A 13,610-nucleotide genomic window follows, 5' to 3' on the forward strand; every position below is an offset into this window, starting at 1 on the left:
CATGAAAAAACAAAACAAAAAATATTCATTTCAATCAACTCGAAATTCTACTTCACCGTTAACAATTTCAATTAAACCAAATATTTTTATCATCAAACATATAGGCATAGATAATTATTTCTTAAAAATTAACATATTTCAAATCTATGAATGGAGAAAGGGAGATAATTAAATAAGCAAGCTTAAATTTTTCAATTACATCTAAAAGGACAACGTGTTCCCATAGTATCAGTCTTGGCCTTATCTTTCAAAGTTTATAGTATATGTCAAATGGTCATTTTGGTTGAACATATAACTGAATAAAGAAAAACGGATAAAAGTAGTCATATGCATTAAACACCTTTTTGCATAGTATGCTCTATGCATTCCTCTTTTTTATTTTGTTAATATAGAAAGTGTTAAATTAAACGCTTTAGAAAGTAAATTATTTATTAATATATTAACGATATTCTTCGTGCACCATTTAACAGTGTTTTAAGTTATGTATTTATTCACTGATCTAAGTCAATGCCCTGAGTGTGGTCGCGTTGGTTATGAAATTATACGGTATGACAACAATGTGTTGAAAACCATACTTTCGGTCTGACACATCTTTGATATGTTAACGCCTAGAAACAGTGAAATGTAAACTTTTTTGTTCTTGCTTTTGTATCATGAATACAAAATATTACTGAACCAGTAAAGGAACCAGATAAAGTCCGGAGAACCGTTTTTGACCTCCATGCTATCTTGAATCAAATGACGTTTTCCTTTTTGTGTTCCATCAGTCTCTTATTTCCTCATTTCTTTATAAACACAGCAACCATAGTAGGAGAGTTACACAGGAGTTGTGTTTTAAAGACGGATGTTCATTTATTATTGTTCTTTTAAATGCTAGAGTGAAGTATGATGTGAAATTGTTGGAAGGGATGAGATACAGAAGTATGTGAAATGTGCATCTGCGTCAGCACAACTGGAAAAAAAACCCACAAAAATTAGCGGGGAAAGAAACAAAATATCAAATAAAAAACTTTTATATTCGTTTAGAAACCCTTCGTTCCCCAAAAAGTATGTGTCATCCGTCCTGAATGAGAGAGCTGATTTAAATGATAGCTTTGTAAATCAGTTTATATTTTGTTGCTTTAACATACAAAACGCTACAGAACCATATCTTCATCATCATTTGTGGGCAAAACGATTGATTTCATCATTATTTACTTAAATACTACGTGTATATTATAAACACACGATTTAAGCATATTGATTAACTCATATATACAACCACGAAGTTTTTATTTCACTAACTTGACTTCCAGAAGTGTATGTAATAATGCAAAGTTTTGATGAGAGAATTGATCATTCGCGAAATCTGAGAGTCCACCACCTTTATTTCACATGAAATGTAATTGAAAATAATGTGTTAAAGTTTCCCATTATCAAACCTTGGTATTTGTTTTGTTGAAGCACGTATTATCAATTATTCCATCATGAGTACAGTACAGGGCCACCTAATCATCGACTTTGTAGCTTGCTATTGTATCGATATCCATTAGTGAAATAATAACACAATACATGCACTTAGTATTGTGGACCCTACTATCTATAAATATTATTTGTGTAAACATGATGATTCCCTAACACTGCTTCAAGTATGACAGTGGCATTGTTTAAAAGACTGACCATTTGTCGATAATACATATAGAACGTTAGTGGCTGTGACACAGTATACCCTTGCACGGTTCTGGCCCATTTACTGGCACAATTATCCTAAGTCGTATATGTTTTTTGTATAACAATAGATAACTACTACATTCGAATGAAATAAAATGACCGCTTTGATCCTTTTTACTATACATATCGATTGTGTAATGGCTGACCTAGTGATGGCGAGAAACCTGTTTTTATACACGCTTTGATCATCATGGTTTATCTTGTCAAATAATGTCTTTGTTTTTGTTGGTATATCTTTGATGTTGGTATTAACTCAACTCTAGATAATCAAGCTATATTTCTAGTCATGTATTTTGAATTAACGACCATTTTGTAATTACTTTTAGTACCCCACTTCTGAAACTTTTATTTTTGTTCTGTTGAAAAAGTTTAAAGAATTATACTTTACAAATAACAGGTTAATATAAGGCAAACAAGACTATTTAAATGTTAAGACGTTATCTCGTGGTGTGTGATTAGAATGATATCTCATATTTTTATTTAATTGATAACATGGCTCAGTAAATAATTCGTTGAAGGTTACCTCTCAATTCCAACGCCGATCTCTACCCTACATTCATATCTCTTGAATGGGTACAGTATATCTACTCATATCAGTTTAGCATTAATTTGAAAACAGTTTTAATGTATCGAGACAATTTTGGTCGGGTGGGATCAACAAAAGAATATATCATGGTTAATTTTATTATCTAAATAAATCGTAATTACCTCTCTACTGTTCATACAATTAGTCTATTCGGTACTCACTTAACATGCATAATCCTATTACAATTCAAATATTTAGGAAGAACACAGGAATTTTTTTAGGAATAATACTTCTATTATATAAATAAATACATTTAGGGGAGAGAATAAATACAATTTATAATAAATACGACGATTTAATAATTCAATACTTAATAGCAGTTTTTCATCTTTAATGAGTTTACATACAACAGTAGACTGTCCAATAAAAGTAATTTTCTTTGTACGAGGCACATGATAGATATAACCTGTTGGTTAGTAAACGTCTTTGTAGAACACCTCGCAATGGAATCATTAGTTTTATGTTTCGGGACTATCATTACTATTCTGGGTATCATACGGGTGTCCACTGAGAACAGATGATACCATACGCCGGTAAAATTTAACGTTATCATACAAGACGTGAAACCATGTGCTAACACACAGAACTCGAAACTAGATCCTTAGATATTAAATGGGTCAATAAGATCACATAATGAGTATGATACACCACACAGGGCGCCAAAGCAGATGTCGGATGTCCAAATGCAGGACGCAGAATCAGCTCTCCAGTATTGATCGAACCACGTTTTATTTATTCTTCGACATCGAAGCTTAAGTTTTTATTTTAATGAACGATATGTTTTCACATTCATTACAGGTGGTACACATCATTATTCATATGACATTGTGTTAACAGATACTTTTAATAGATTTTAACGTTCTGTAAGGATAGAAATGATCAATGCTCCGGCTAGGAGGTCATTGTCTGACATGGCATGAACACGATACCCACAACACATCGCACATACTGTAGGCTGCTAACTCTCTGACCGATCCCAGGAGGGCAAGTATATTAAGTTAACAGTCTGACGGACCTAAGACGGACAAATACTGAAAGTTATCTACAGTCTGACGGACGTAAGACGGACAGATACTGAAAGTTATCAACAGTCTGACGGACAGATACTGAAAGTTATCTACAGTCAAAGGGACCTAAGACGGACAAATACTGAAAGTTATCAACAGTCTGACGGACTCAAGACGGACAAATACTGAAAGTTATCAACAGTCTGACGGACAGATACTGAAAGTTATCTACAGTCAAAGGGACCTAAGACGGACAGATACTGAAAGTTATCAACAGTCTGACGGACAGATACTGAAAGTTATCAACAGTCTGACGGACAGATACTGAAAGTGATCTACAGTCAAAGGGACCTAAGACGGACAAATACTGAAAGTTATCAACAGTCTGACGGACAGATACTGAAAGTTATCAACAGTCTGACGGACAGATACTGAAAGTCATCTACAGTCAAAGGGACCTAAGACGGACACATACTGAAAGTTATCAACACTCTGAAGGACCCCAGTCAGACAGATACTTGAAATTATCAACAGTCCGATGGATACGGATACTAAGATTCTGACGACCTAGAACAGCAAATGTCCGCCTGATATGGAAAATATACGATAACAACGGCCAAAATATACATGGATACGGCATCAGTATGTGAACTCTGGTGGATAGCAGTATTTTAGTGTGTGGAGTAAATGAATTCTAATGGATACCTTGAAACGTTTGATCAGTCTATGTTTTCTATTGTCAGGTAAGATTTGTTTGCTTTTTAAAACTTTTTGACCATACCCGTTTATCAGATTCCCAATTAACGTGCTTGTTTTAATATTTAAGATTTTATTGAAAAATAATTAGAGCTTTTCTTATTTACGGCTTTAACTTCAAATTGAGACAATTGAATCTGTCGGAGCTCCACTAGATGTCATCAAATATTTTTGGTTGATGGGACTTCTTCATTTCTAGTATTTATTGTACGTGGCAGTATATTAATGCACTATGATATCTGGAGTTGTCGGTTTGCTGTTTCTTTGTATTGTACTACTTTTAGCGCAATTCCATTGTTTCAAATAATATCTTAAAAATAACGTATACACTATCTGAACTTTCTGAATTTTCGCTTTTTGGTTACTTTGTTCAAAACACACATGTAAATATTAATACGAATATGGATACACAATAATTTTATCGAATAAACCTTATGGATCTTGCATGGCAAATGATTAATTAATCATTAATCCATACAAATTTTCGTTATATCTATAATATTGTCATTTAAATTACTAGTAACCATTGTTTGAAAATATATTTGCTTTATAATTGAAAATTAAAAATACAAGGTCTAAAGTGCCTCTTGAAAAGCTCTTCCACGTCGTTGTGTTAGTGAGGAAAGTTCTGAGGACAATGTGCTAAATCGATTTAAAAACAAAACAAAAGAGACAATGATCAGGATATCGCACCAAGGTAGTTTACAGAGACGACAAACACAATATCAGGTGAGAGAGATTCTCTATGTTGTCAATGGTTACATAAACAGTGTTGCATACGTAATGTCACGGATAGATTCGCGTATATATATGTATATCATGTAAACTAAAGACTAAAATACTGTTAAATGTTTAAGTTATCATTATATTGGTGAATGGTTATTGATATTTAATGTTATGTTAACAATTTACAAACTTAAATACTTGTAAAGATGCGTACAGGTATTGAAATATTAAAATCGCATTTCAGAGTATTATGTGACAAGCCAATGTGATATAGGAAGCACATGTACATGCTTTGCATTATATACCTTATCTTATTTGCTGAAGACTGTTTGCCATTCATGTAGAATGTATCAAATCAACTGGTGAGATATCTTTCTGTTATTTTTTTTTTTTTTTATCTCACAAGACCTGATCTGTAAAACCAACATACACGCTCAGAATGTACGTTTTGCATTTCCCCTGTAATCATAACTTCTTTTACATTTTTGAAGGATGTAATTAATTTCTAATATTTCAAGTAAATCCACAGGCACCTAGCTCTTGTTTTTGATGGAGGTTGAGTAAAAGTTGTTCTACTATATAGGTATTAATAAGGTATTGTTTCCAGCAGGTTTTACACCGGGCACACACTTTACTGGTCAAAGATTACCTTTGTAAACATTTCTACTTGTGTTGATCCAATAAGATGTACATATCTACATTGAAAGATGAAAAGTATCACTCTAGATACCTACAAAAATAAAACAAAAATCCATTACCAATACCAATCGGTTTGCGGAAGTATGGATATCACTTATATAAGTTTATTTTTATTCCTTTCAAGGCAGAGTATCTGTGTGAGTCTTCAAAAAATATTTGTAAAAACTGTTTAGTCAAGATGTGTTAGAGGCGAAAACGTTACTTACATATAAAACACATTCTCTATCAGTATATTTGTCAGTTTAATTGGTTTTACTTCTAATGTATCTAGCTTTTAATGTCTTTGGAAAGGTGCTACACAACGCAATTTAACTTGTGTGGTTGTTTTAACACTCCATATTTATAATGATACCAATGTACACGACATAATTAACATTACATTATAACACACAAGACCGTTTTAATGGAGGTCGTTGTCGGGATCATCCCTATATCGGTATAATGCTGTGGTCAATCAATTCACTCTACATACACTGGTTTTCATGTATCAACATTATTTGTTTTACAACAATTTTTTGCTTAAAATCTATCATCATATGGGAATATTTCTCTTGTTGTTCTGCTTGGAAGTGCGTGTTTGGTCCAGTTCATATCGATCCTATCTTGTGATAATCCTACTTTTTCATATCTGTCTTTCGTGCATCCAATAGTTAGATCTACCCAATTCTCTGTGTGTAGTTGACACTGATACACGTGCACGATAGTGTTGTTTCAGTTTTACTCACCACTAGCCCGTCTGTGTTAATATTTTACACAGTGTTACTGTTACTATTTGGCACCCTGTATGGTTGTTTCAGTTTCACTCACCACTAGCCTGTCCGTGTTAATATTTTACACAGTGTTACTGTTACCATTTGGCACCCTGTATGGTTGTTCCAGTTTCACTCACCACTAGTCTGTCCGTGTTAATATTTTACACAGTGTCACCATTTGGCACCCTGTATGGTTGTTTCAGTTTTACTCACCACTAGCCCGTCCGTGTTAATATTTTACACAGTGTTACTGTTACCATTTGGCACCCTGTATGGTTGTTCCAGTTTCACTCACCACTAGTCTGTCCGTGTTAATATTTTACACAGTGTCACCATTTGGCACCCTGTATGGTTGTTTCAGTTTTACTCACCACTAGCCCGTCCGTGTTAATATTTTACACAGTGTTACTGTTACCATTTGGCACCCTGTATGGTTGTTCCAGTTTCACTCACCACTAGCCCGTCCGTGTTAATATTTTACACAGTGTTACTGTTACCATTTGGCACCCTGTATGGTTGTTCCAGTTTCACTCACCACTAGCCCGTCCGTGTTAATATTTTACACAGTGTCACCATTTGGCACCCTGTATGGTTGTTTCAGTTTCATTCACCACTAGCCCGTCTGTGTTAATATTTGACACAGTGTTACCATTTGGCACCCTGTATGGTTGTTTCAGTTTTACTCACCACTAGCCCGTCCGTGTTAATATTTTACACAGTGTTACCATTTGGCACCCTGTATGGTTGTTTCAGTTTTACTCACCACTAGCCCGTCCGTGTTAATATTTTACACAGTATTACTGTTACTATTTGGCACCCTGTATGGTTGTTTCAGTTTCACTCACCACTAGCCCGTCTGTGTTAATATTTTACACAGTATTACTGTTACTATTTGGCACCCTGTATGGTTGTTCAAGTTTTACTCACCACTAGCCCGTCCGTGTTAATATTTTACACAGTGTCACCATTTGGCACCCTGTATGGTTGTTTCAGTTTTACTCACCACTAGCCCGTCCGTGTTAATATTTTACACAGTGTTACCATTTGGCACCCTGTATGGTTGTTTCAGTTTTACTCACCACTAGCCCGTCCGTGTTAATATTTTACACAGTGTCACCATTTGGCACCCTGTATGGTTGTTTCAGTTTTACTCACCACTAGCCCGTCCGTGTTAATATTTGACAGTGTTACTGTTACCATTTGGCACCCTGTATGGTTGTTTCAGTTTTACTCACCACTAGCCCGTCCGTGTTAATATTTTACACAGTATTACTGCTACCATTTGGCACCCTGTATGGTTGTTTCAGGTCTACCCAGTCCCTGTGTGGCGGTATGTACCGGGGAGACTTACACCTACAACTCGAGTCTGACTATCTGTTACTGGCTGGTGTTGTCAGAACAAACGGCCCAGCTATCACAGGATATATGTGTCAGTGAAGGAGGAAATCTGGCTTACATACCTGACCAGGGCGCCCTAGACACTGTCAACGGTCTCAAGACAAACGCCGGGTATGTACTTCACCGCAATACATATACTTTTATATTTCTGTATTGTTTTGACGTGCAGCCATAAAATATGTCCGGAAATAATTACGATGCAAAGATTCCTGGCTTTGCTATTCTAAGAAAACAGAAACAAACCGATAATATTTTCTGCTAAGATACACCTTTGAAATCCATTAAGACATGAGTCTTGTACCTTAATCGACGGCAATAAAGACTTCAAGATGAAGTCCTATTTTGTTGGTTTCTGTTTTGATGTCTATACTTTTTCGTTACTGTATAGATTTAACTTGAAACCTAAAATTATATCATCGACGCTTACTTGTAGGCAATAGAACACACGTGCTATGTATATAGGAGCTTGTCTGAACATTTTGATATAGATATGATAATCCTAATGTTTGGTAATCTATTGACGTCCTTCAGGCACCAATTTTCCCCGGAATTTTACATAGGATATCGTGTTTACGGAACTGTCGTGTATGTCTGGGACACAAACATAGAACCGACCTTCACACCGTGGAAATCAGGCCAACCATCCACAGTAAGTGCTGAATGTGTCGTCACGTTCAACCTGGATGGGACGTGGTGGGACGAAGCCTGTGACACGGCGTACAAGGCAATGTGTTCTGACTATAGTCCAAAGCCAGGTAAGATTAATGTCCGTATTGTCCGCGGAGGTTTTCAGCATATCATGTATGAAAAAGTACTGCATGGTGTGGACATTTCTAAATTTGAACAGTAATTTCAGTTTTAAGCAGTATCTCAAAACGTGATGTCACAAATAATGATTAGAAATTAAAATGTAACAAGATGGCAAAAATATTTAAGATACAATTTTTTTTCTCTTTTCTTCGATTTTGTGCAGGACCATCAACAACACCACAACCTACAACAATCACAACAACAACTACTACCTCAACAACGCTGCATCCAACAACGACGACGACGATGACGACGACAACAACAACGCCGCAATCGACATCGACAACTATGTCGACAACAACACCCCCAAACTGCGTCCCATGTGCTTGCTACACCAATACCACGAACAATCAAACTGTTGAGGAGTTCCGAGAGGAGGTGAGGAAGAAACTGCTCGTCGATACGTCGACTTTGTCGTCATCTATCAGGAAAAAGACGAGTGCATCCGATCCTCGTCCCTCTGCCGCTGCGGTTGGTTACGTGGGGATCATCCTCCTGACGATGGTGTTTGGTGGCATAATCCTGATGGACGCGGGAAACATTGTACGATGTGGCAAAGTCCTTGTCAATCTGACAAAGAAAATTGTACCATAAAGTACTGTTAAGTTGTTAAAGAATTCCCGGACTAATATTTTGCGGTTGTCCCAATTAGACCGAGAGTATTATATTTCGCGCAACTAAGCCTTGTAAATATCCATCAGAAAACACTTTTGTCTGCATAATTAAAAAATGACCGCTGATATTACGAAAATAACTTCCCCGCAAATATTACCACCTACACAGTGTATTGTGGATTATACTGATAAAGAAGTTCATCTTGAATACAAATTCCATTAACACAAAACTTGACAGCGTTATAGCCTTATTGTTAAGGTTGTAAAGAGATGACAGCATCTTTGGAAAAGTGTATCTATCGAGAACAGAGCTTTGTAGTTTGGTGCCACAAAGTGTCCACAGACGGGACCTCCGTTCTACTACCATGTACCGATGGGCACGTGGACAGATAACATCCATTAACTGGAGATGTTCACACATACATGAGTGATAGAAATCTTTAGTTAGGTACAGTAACATTATATAGCAATATACAAATTGTACAAAACATCCGGAAATAATCGAACCCGAAGGATATGAGAAGCAGATAAAGAACGCAGTCTTCTGTACCACTGCTGATGGTAGAGCGTTTATATCAAGCACCTGCGCACATTTTTGGTCTTAGTTACCGAGAGGTTGGAAAAGACATTGCTGTGTTTTGAAGTAACTATGAGTTGTATCTAAACTCTGATATTGTACTTTAAATAACAAGTTGATTTCTTTAGCCACTGTTTATTATATATCTGTGTTACAATACTCACTGCTGATTCGATGTATTACCTTTTTCATGATTAATGTCTATTATCAATACATAATTTTGATTGGATACATCTATTTAATATACATTGCAGTTTATAAGTGTTTTATGGCACCGCTCTTTGTGGGTTTTTTTATTTTTTTATTTTTTTATTTTTGTTTTTTTTTTATATTTTGGACGATTTAATATCTGGCCATTTTTGCACATTTCTGAGCGACACATCATTTGTTTGCTACTATGATTGTACAAAAGATTAAAGTATTCATTTAGCTCGTTAAATTATTTCAAATATGTTCATTGATGAATGTATCGGAACGAATTTGTCCTTTTTGGTTTGGCTACTGCTCACATTTCCAATATAGTTGTGTTACTTTAACCCTTGTGACACTGGTTCATGTCGGCGTCAACACCTGTGTCTTTGGTCAGGTGATAGAACCGGGGATTTTCACACCGCAGACTCTGTCTCGACTCCTGTAATTGAGATCGGCAGGAACTTGTTTCCATTGTTCTTTCGTCCAAATATCAACCCGGAATAACATTTCAAAAGTTGCAACACAGACAATCAATCAATATAGTCGGCTAATAGAGGCTGTCGACATATTCTGACAAAAATTACAAATATGTATCGAAATACGAACTGTTAAGTGGTAATTGCTCGACATTTCCCGACAAACGTCACAAATATGTATCGAAATTTGAACTGTTAAGTGGTAATTACGCTTTTAGACTTGATCCCAACTGATACAATTGTGTAAGAAATTGTATAACGTAAAAAGCGTGTCAGTAAAATCAGAGGTATTACTTAACAAAGTCATTATTGAAATTCACCAGGTGTAATTAAGTTGAAGAATTCAATATCTATATAACCGAGAACTGGGATAATGTGAGGGCAACATGTCACGGTAATTACTGGCTGTGTGGGAACATTTGAGGTAACATGATGTCGGCATACCTGGCTCATTAGATGGAAGACGTATGTAAGTACAGGTAACAATCGTAATTAATGTTTAACATATAGATTAAACTCCGTATAACGTATGTTATCATAGTTAATATCTTGTTTTGTTTGTAGACCAGGTACGATGGGGGAAAACGATCGAAAATTCCACACAGCCAGGTGATATTTCAACAAGATCAGGATACAGCTATGGTCACACTCAATGATACACTCCTAGGTAGATTTTAATCGATGTTATAACAATTAAGCGAAAAACTTAAATTATAGCCGAAACGGGGATAAACTGCTATGTCGAGTACAGGTATACAGGTATTATAAACAACACATGTGTTGGCATGATGGATGTTTAGAAGGTAGACACAACCAATGTCACTATGGAACAGTAACATCAACCATTATGTGTCACAGTAAACTATACGATGTACAACCAATGTCACTATGGAACAGTAACATCAACCATTATGTGTCACAGTAAACTATACGATGTACAACCAATGTCACTATGGAACAGTAACATCAACCATTATGTGTCACAGTAAACTATACGATGTACAACCAATGTCACTATGGAACAGTAACATCAACCATTATGTGTCACAGTAAACTATACGATGTACAACCAATGTCACTATGGAACAGTAACATCAACCATTATGTGTCACAGTAAACTATACGATGTCTGGCACAGACAAAAATGAAATTGGCTTTAATTTCTGGTACTCTTAAACTAGACGAGGTCTTGTACAGACATTTATGACATTTGCTACAAAGTCTGGTAGTGTCAAAATATTTATCTTTACCATATTTGGTACTCTCAAAATGCTTATTCTTTAGAATGGATGGCACTGTCAAAATGTCTATCTTCACAATATTTGGTACTGTCAAAATGTCTATCTTAACAATTTCTGGTACTGTCAAAATTACGATATTTGGTACTGTCAAAATTACAATGTTTGGTACCGTCAAAAGTGACATTCTCTATCATTTTCGGTACTGTCAAAAATGTCAAAGCATACTATGTCTGGACTGCCATAATGTGAAACTATAACATGTCTGGTATACTATCAAAATATTTATCTTTACAATGTTTGGTTCTGTCAAAAGTGACATTCATAATTTTCGGTATTGTCAGAATGTCAAACTATACGACATCTGGTACTGCCAATCATGACATTCTCTACAATTTCTGCCTCTATCAACATACCAAACTTTACGATCTCTGATAATGTCAAATGTCAAACTTTACAATTTCCGTTACTGTTCAAATGTTTATCTTTACAATTCCCGGTATTGTCAAAAGTTACATTCTTTGTGCTGTCAAAATTGTCAAAGTATACGATGTCTGGTTCTATCATAATGTCAAATTATAACATGTCTGGTACTATCAAAAGTGACATACTCTACAATTTCTGGTATTCTCAACATGTGAAACTTCATGTATACTGTGTCTGGTACCGTCCAATTACCAACTGTACAATGTCTGGTGCTGTCAAAAGAGTAGATTTATAACAGTTACATGTATTCTAAGAATCATAAACAAGTGCTCAGTTATGTAAACATACCGGAAGCCAACAATAAACAGTTGGTGGATTAGTGGAAATATGCAATGCAATATTTTTTGGATTGTCGTAATATTCTTCAATGTAAAACAAACATTATGAAAGAATAGTACTTTTATTACATGGTTTACAACATAACGACCCAGTGTTTCGAACTAAGATCTACAGTGCCAAATAATGTATTATATGATTTAATATCAGCAAATAATTGTCGAAATGATGGAAAATAACAAACAGAGAATATCGAAATGCAAGGACAACGTAATTCTACATAAAAATTGACAATATCGATACATAAATAATGATAAACCGCTGGGTAGGTAAACCAAACAGAGACCAGGCTACGTCACAAGATGTAGGAACTAAACAAAATTCTGGAACCTACATCAGCTTTTCCTTCGTTCAGTTAAAGAAGTCAATTATTACGGTCCAAACCCTTAAATGATTTCGTAATAAATAACATATTTCTTAATTAATTTTTTATAGTCATGTATGTACATACCTACCACATTAAAATGTACACGAACACATCGATAAGGACAGATAAGTGACAATGGCGGAATATCGCGTTACACCGCCACAGGACATATCCATCAAGTGTAACACTTAACAACAGCACCCAAGGTCGACACGTCATAATACCAGTCCAGAGTGAATCAAAACCAATATATCGACCACGCATTTTACTTTAATTTGTTTCAATGAGGAAATTACGAGGTCAAGAAAAAGATCTCTCTGACACTGTAAGAGCGCAGTAATTTGGATATTATGTCTAATTATGGGAGAAAGTCTATAGCATGCGCATGTCTTCCACCTGAATGAAAACAAACCACAATGTATTTGGAGTTGGTATATATAAAACAGAATTTTGTAAAAGCGGAACTCTGTGAGACTTCTGGTATTGCTAGGTTAAACTTAGGTTCTGTTTTTCATTCTTTTGAGTGGCGTAGAAAAATTCTGCCAACAAAAACTCTTTAAATTTTGTTTGTGGAGCCGTGGACTGTATTAGCGAAGGCAAAACTCTGACAAAATGACATCGGACTTATTCCTTGCCGCTACTCTTCTTCTCATTGTCCGTATGTGCAGTGGTAGGTATTATTTCTTTTTCATATATTTAAATACATATTTCATATATTTAAAAAAAAAACGCAGATGATTTTATTCCACTAATTTCTGTCTGGGGTATACTTTTTTTAGAATATAAAAATGATACATAAGGCCGAAAATAACTAATATTTGTTTCCTGATTCCTGGTATATCTTATCAGATATCACATATGTGAATACTTCAGTTTCCAG

General features: G+C 35.4%; 1 protein-coding gene across 1 annotated transcript; it reads left to right on the top strand.

Annotated features, from left to right (window-relative positions):
* The first annotated feature begins 3,032 nt into the window (after positions 1–3,032).
* Positions 3,033–10,065, top strand: LOC117331684 (endochitinase A-like). Its single transcript, XM_033890519.1, has 4 exons — positions 3,033–4,046; positions 7,544–7,745; positions 8,166–8,389; positions 8,608–10,065. Exons 1-4 carry the CDS (start codon positions 4,001–4,003, stop codon positions 9,036–9,038), a joined length of 903 nt encoding a protein of 300 aa, XP_033746410.1. The 5' UTR covers positions 3,033–4,000; the 3' UTR covers positions 9,039–10,065.
* The last annotated feature ends 3,545 nt before the right edge of the window (positions 10,066–13,610 follow it).

The sequence above is a fragment of the Pecten maximus genome, chromosome 7 (assembly GCF_902652985.1).
Source record: "Pecten maximus chromosome 7, xPecMax1.1, whole genome shotgun sequence".
Classification (NCBI taxonomy): Eukaryota; Metazoa; Mollusca; class Bivalvia; order Pectinida; family Pectinidae; genus Pecten; species Pecten maximus.

What these genes read in the sequence shown, in the direction of transcription:
- LOC117331684 (XM_033890519.1), top strand. Translation starts at nt 4,001, where the DNA reads ATGGATACCTTGAAACGTTTGATCAGTCTATGTTTTCTATTGTCAG. An exon ending in GGTCTCAAGACAAACGCCGG is followed by an intron (nt 7,746 to 8,165) that starts GTATGTACTTCA and finishes GACGTCCTTCAG; the next exon opens with GCACCAATTTTCCCCGGAAT. An exon ending in TGACTATAGTCCAAAGCCAG is followed by an intron (nt 8,390 to 8,607) that starts GTAAGATTAATG and finishes GATTTTGTGCAG; the next exon opens with GACCATCAACAACACCACAA.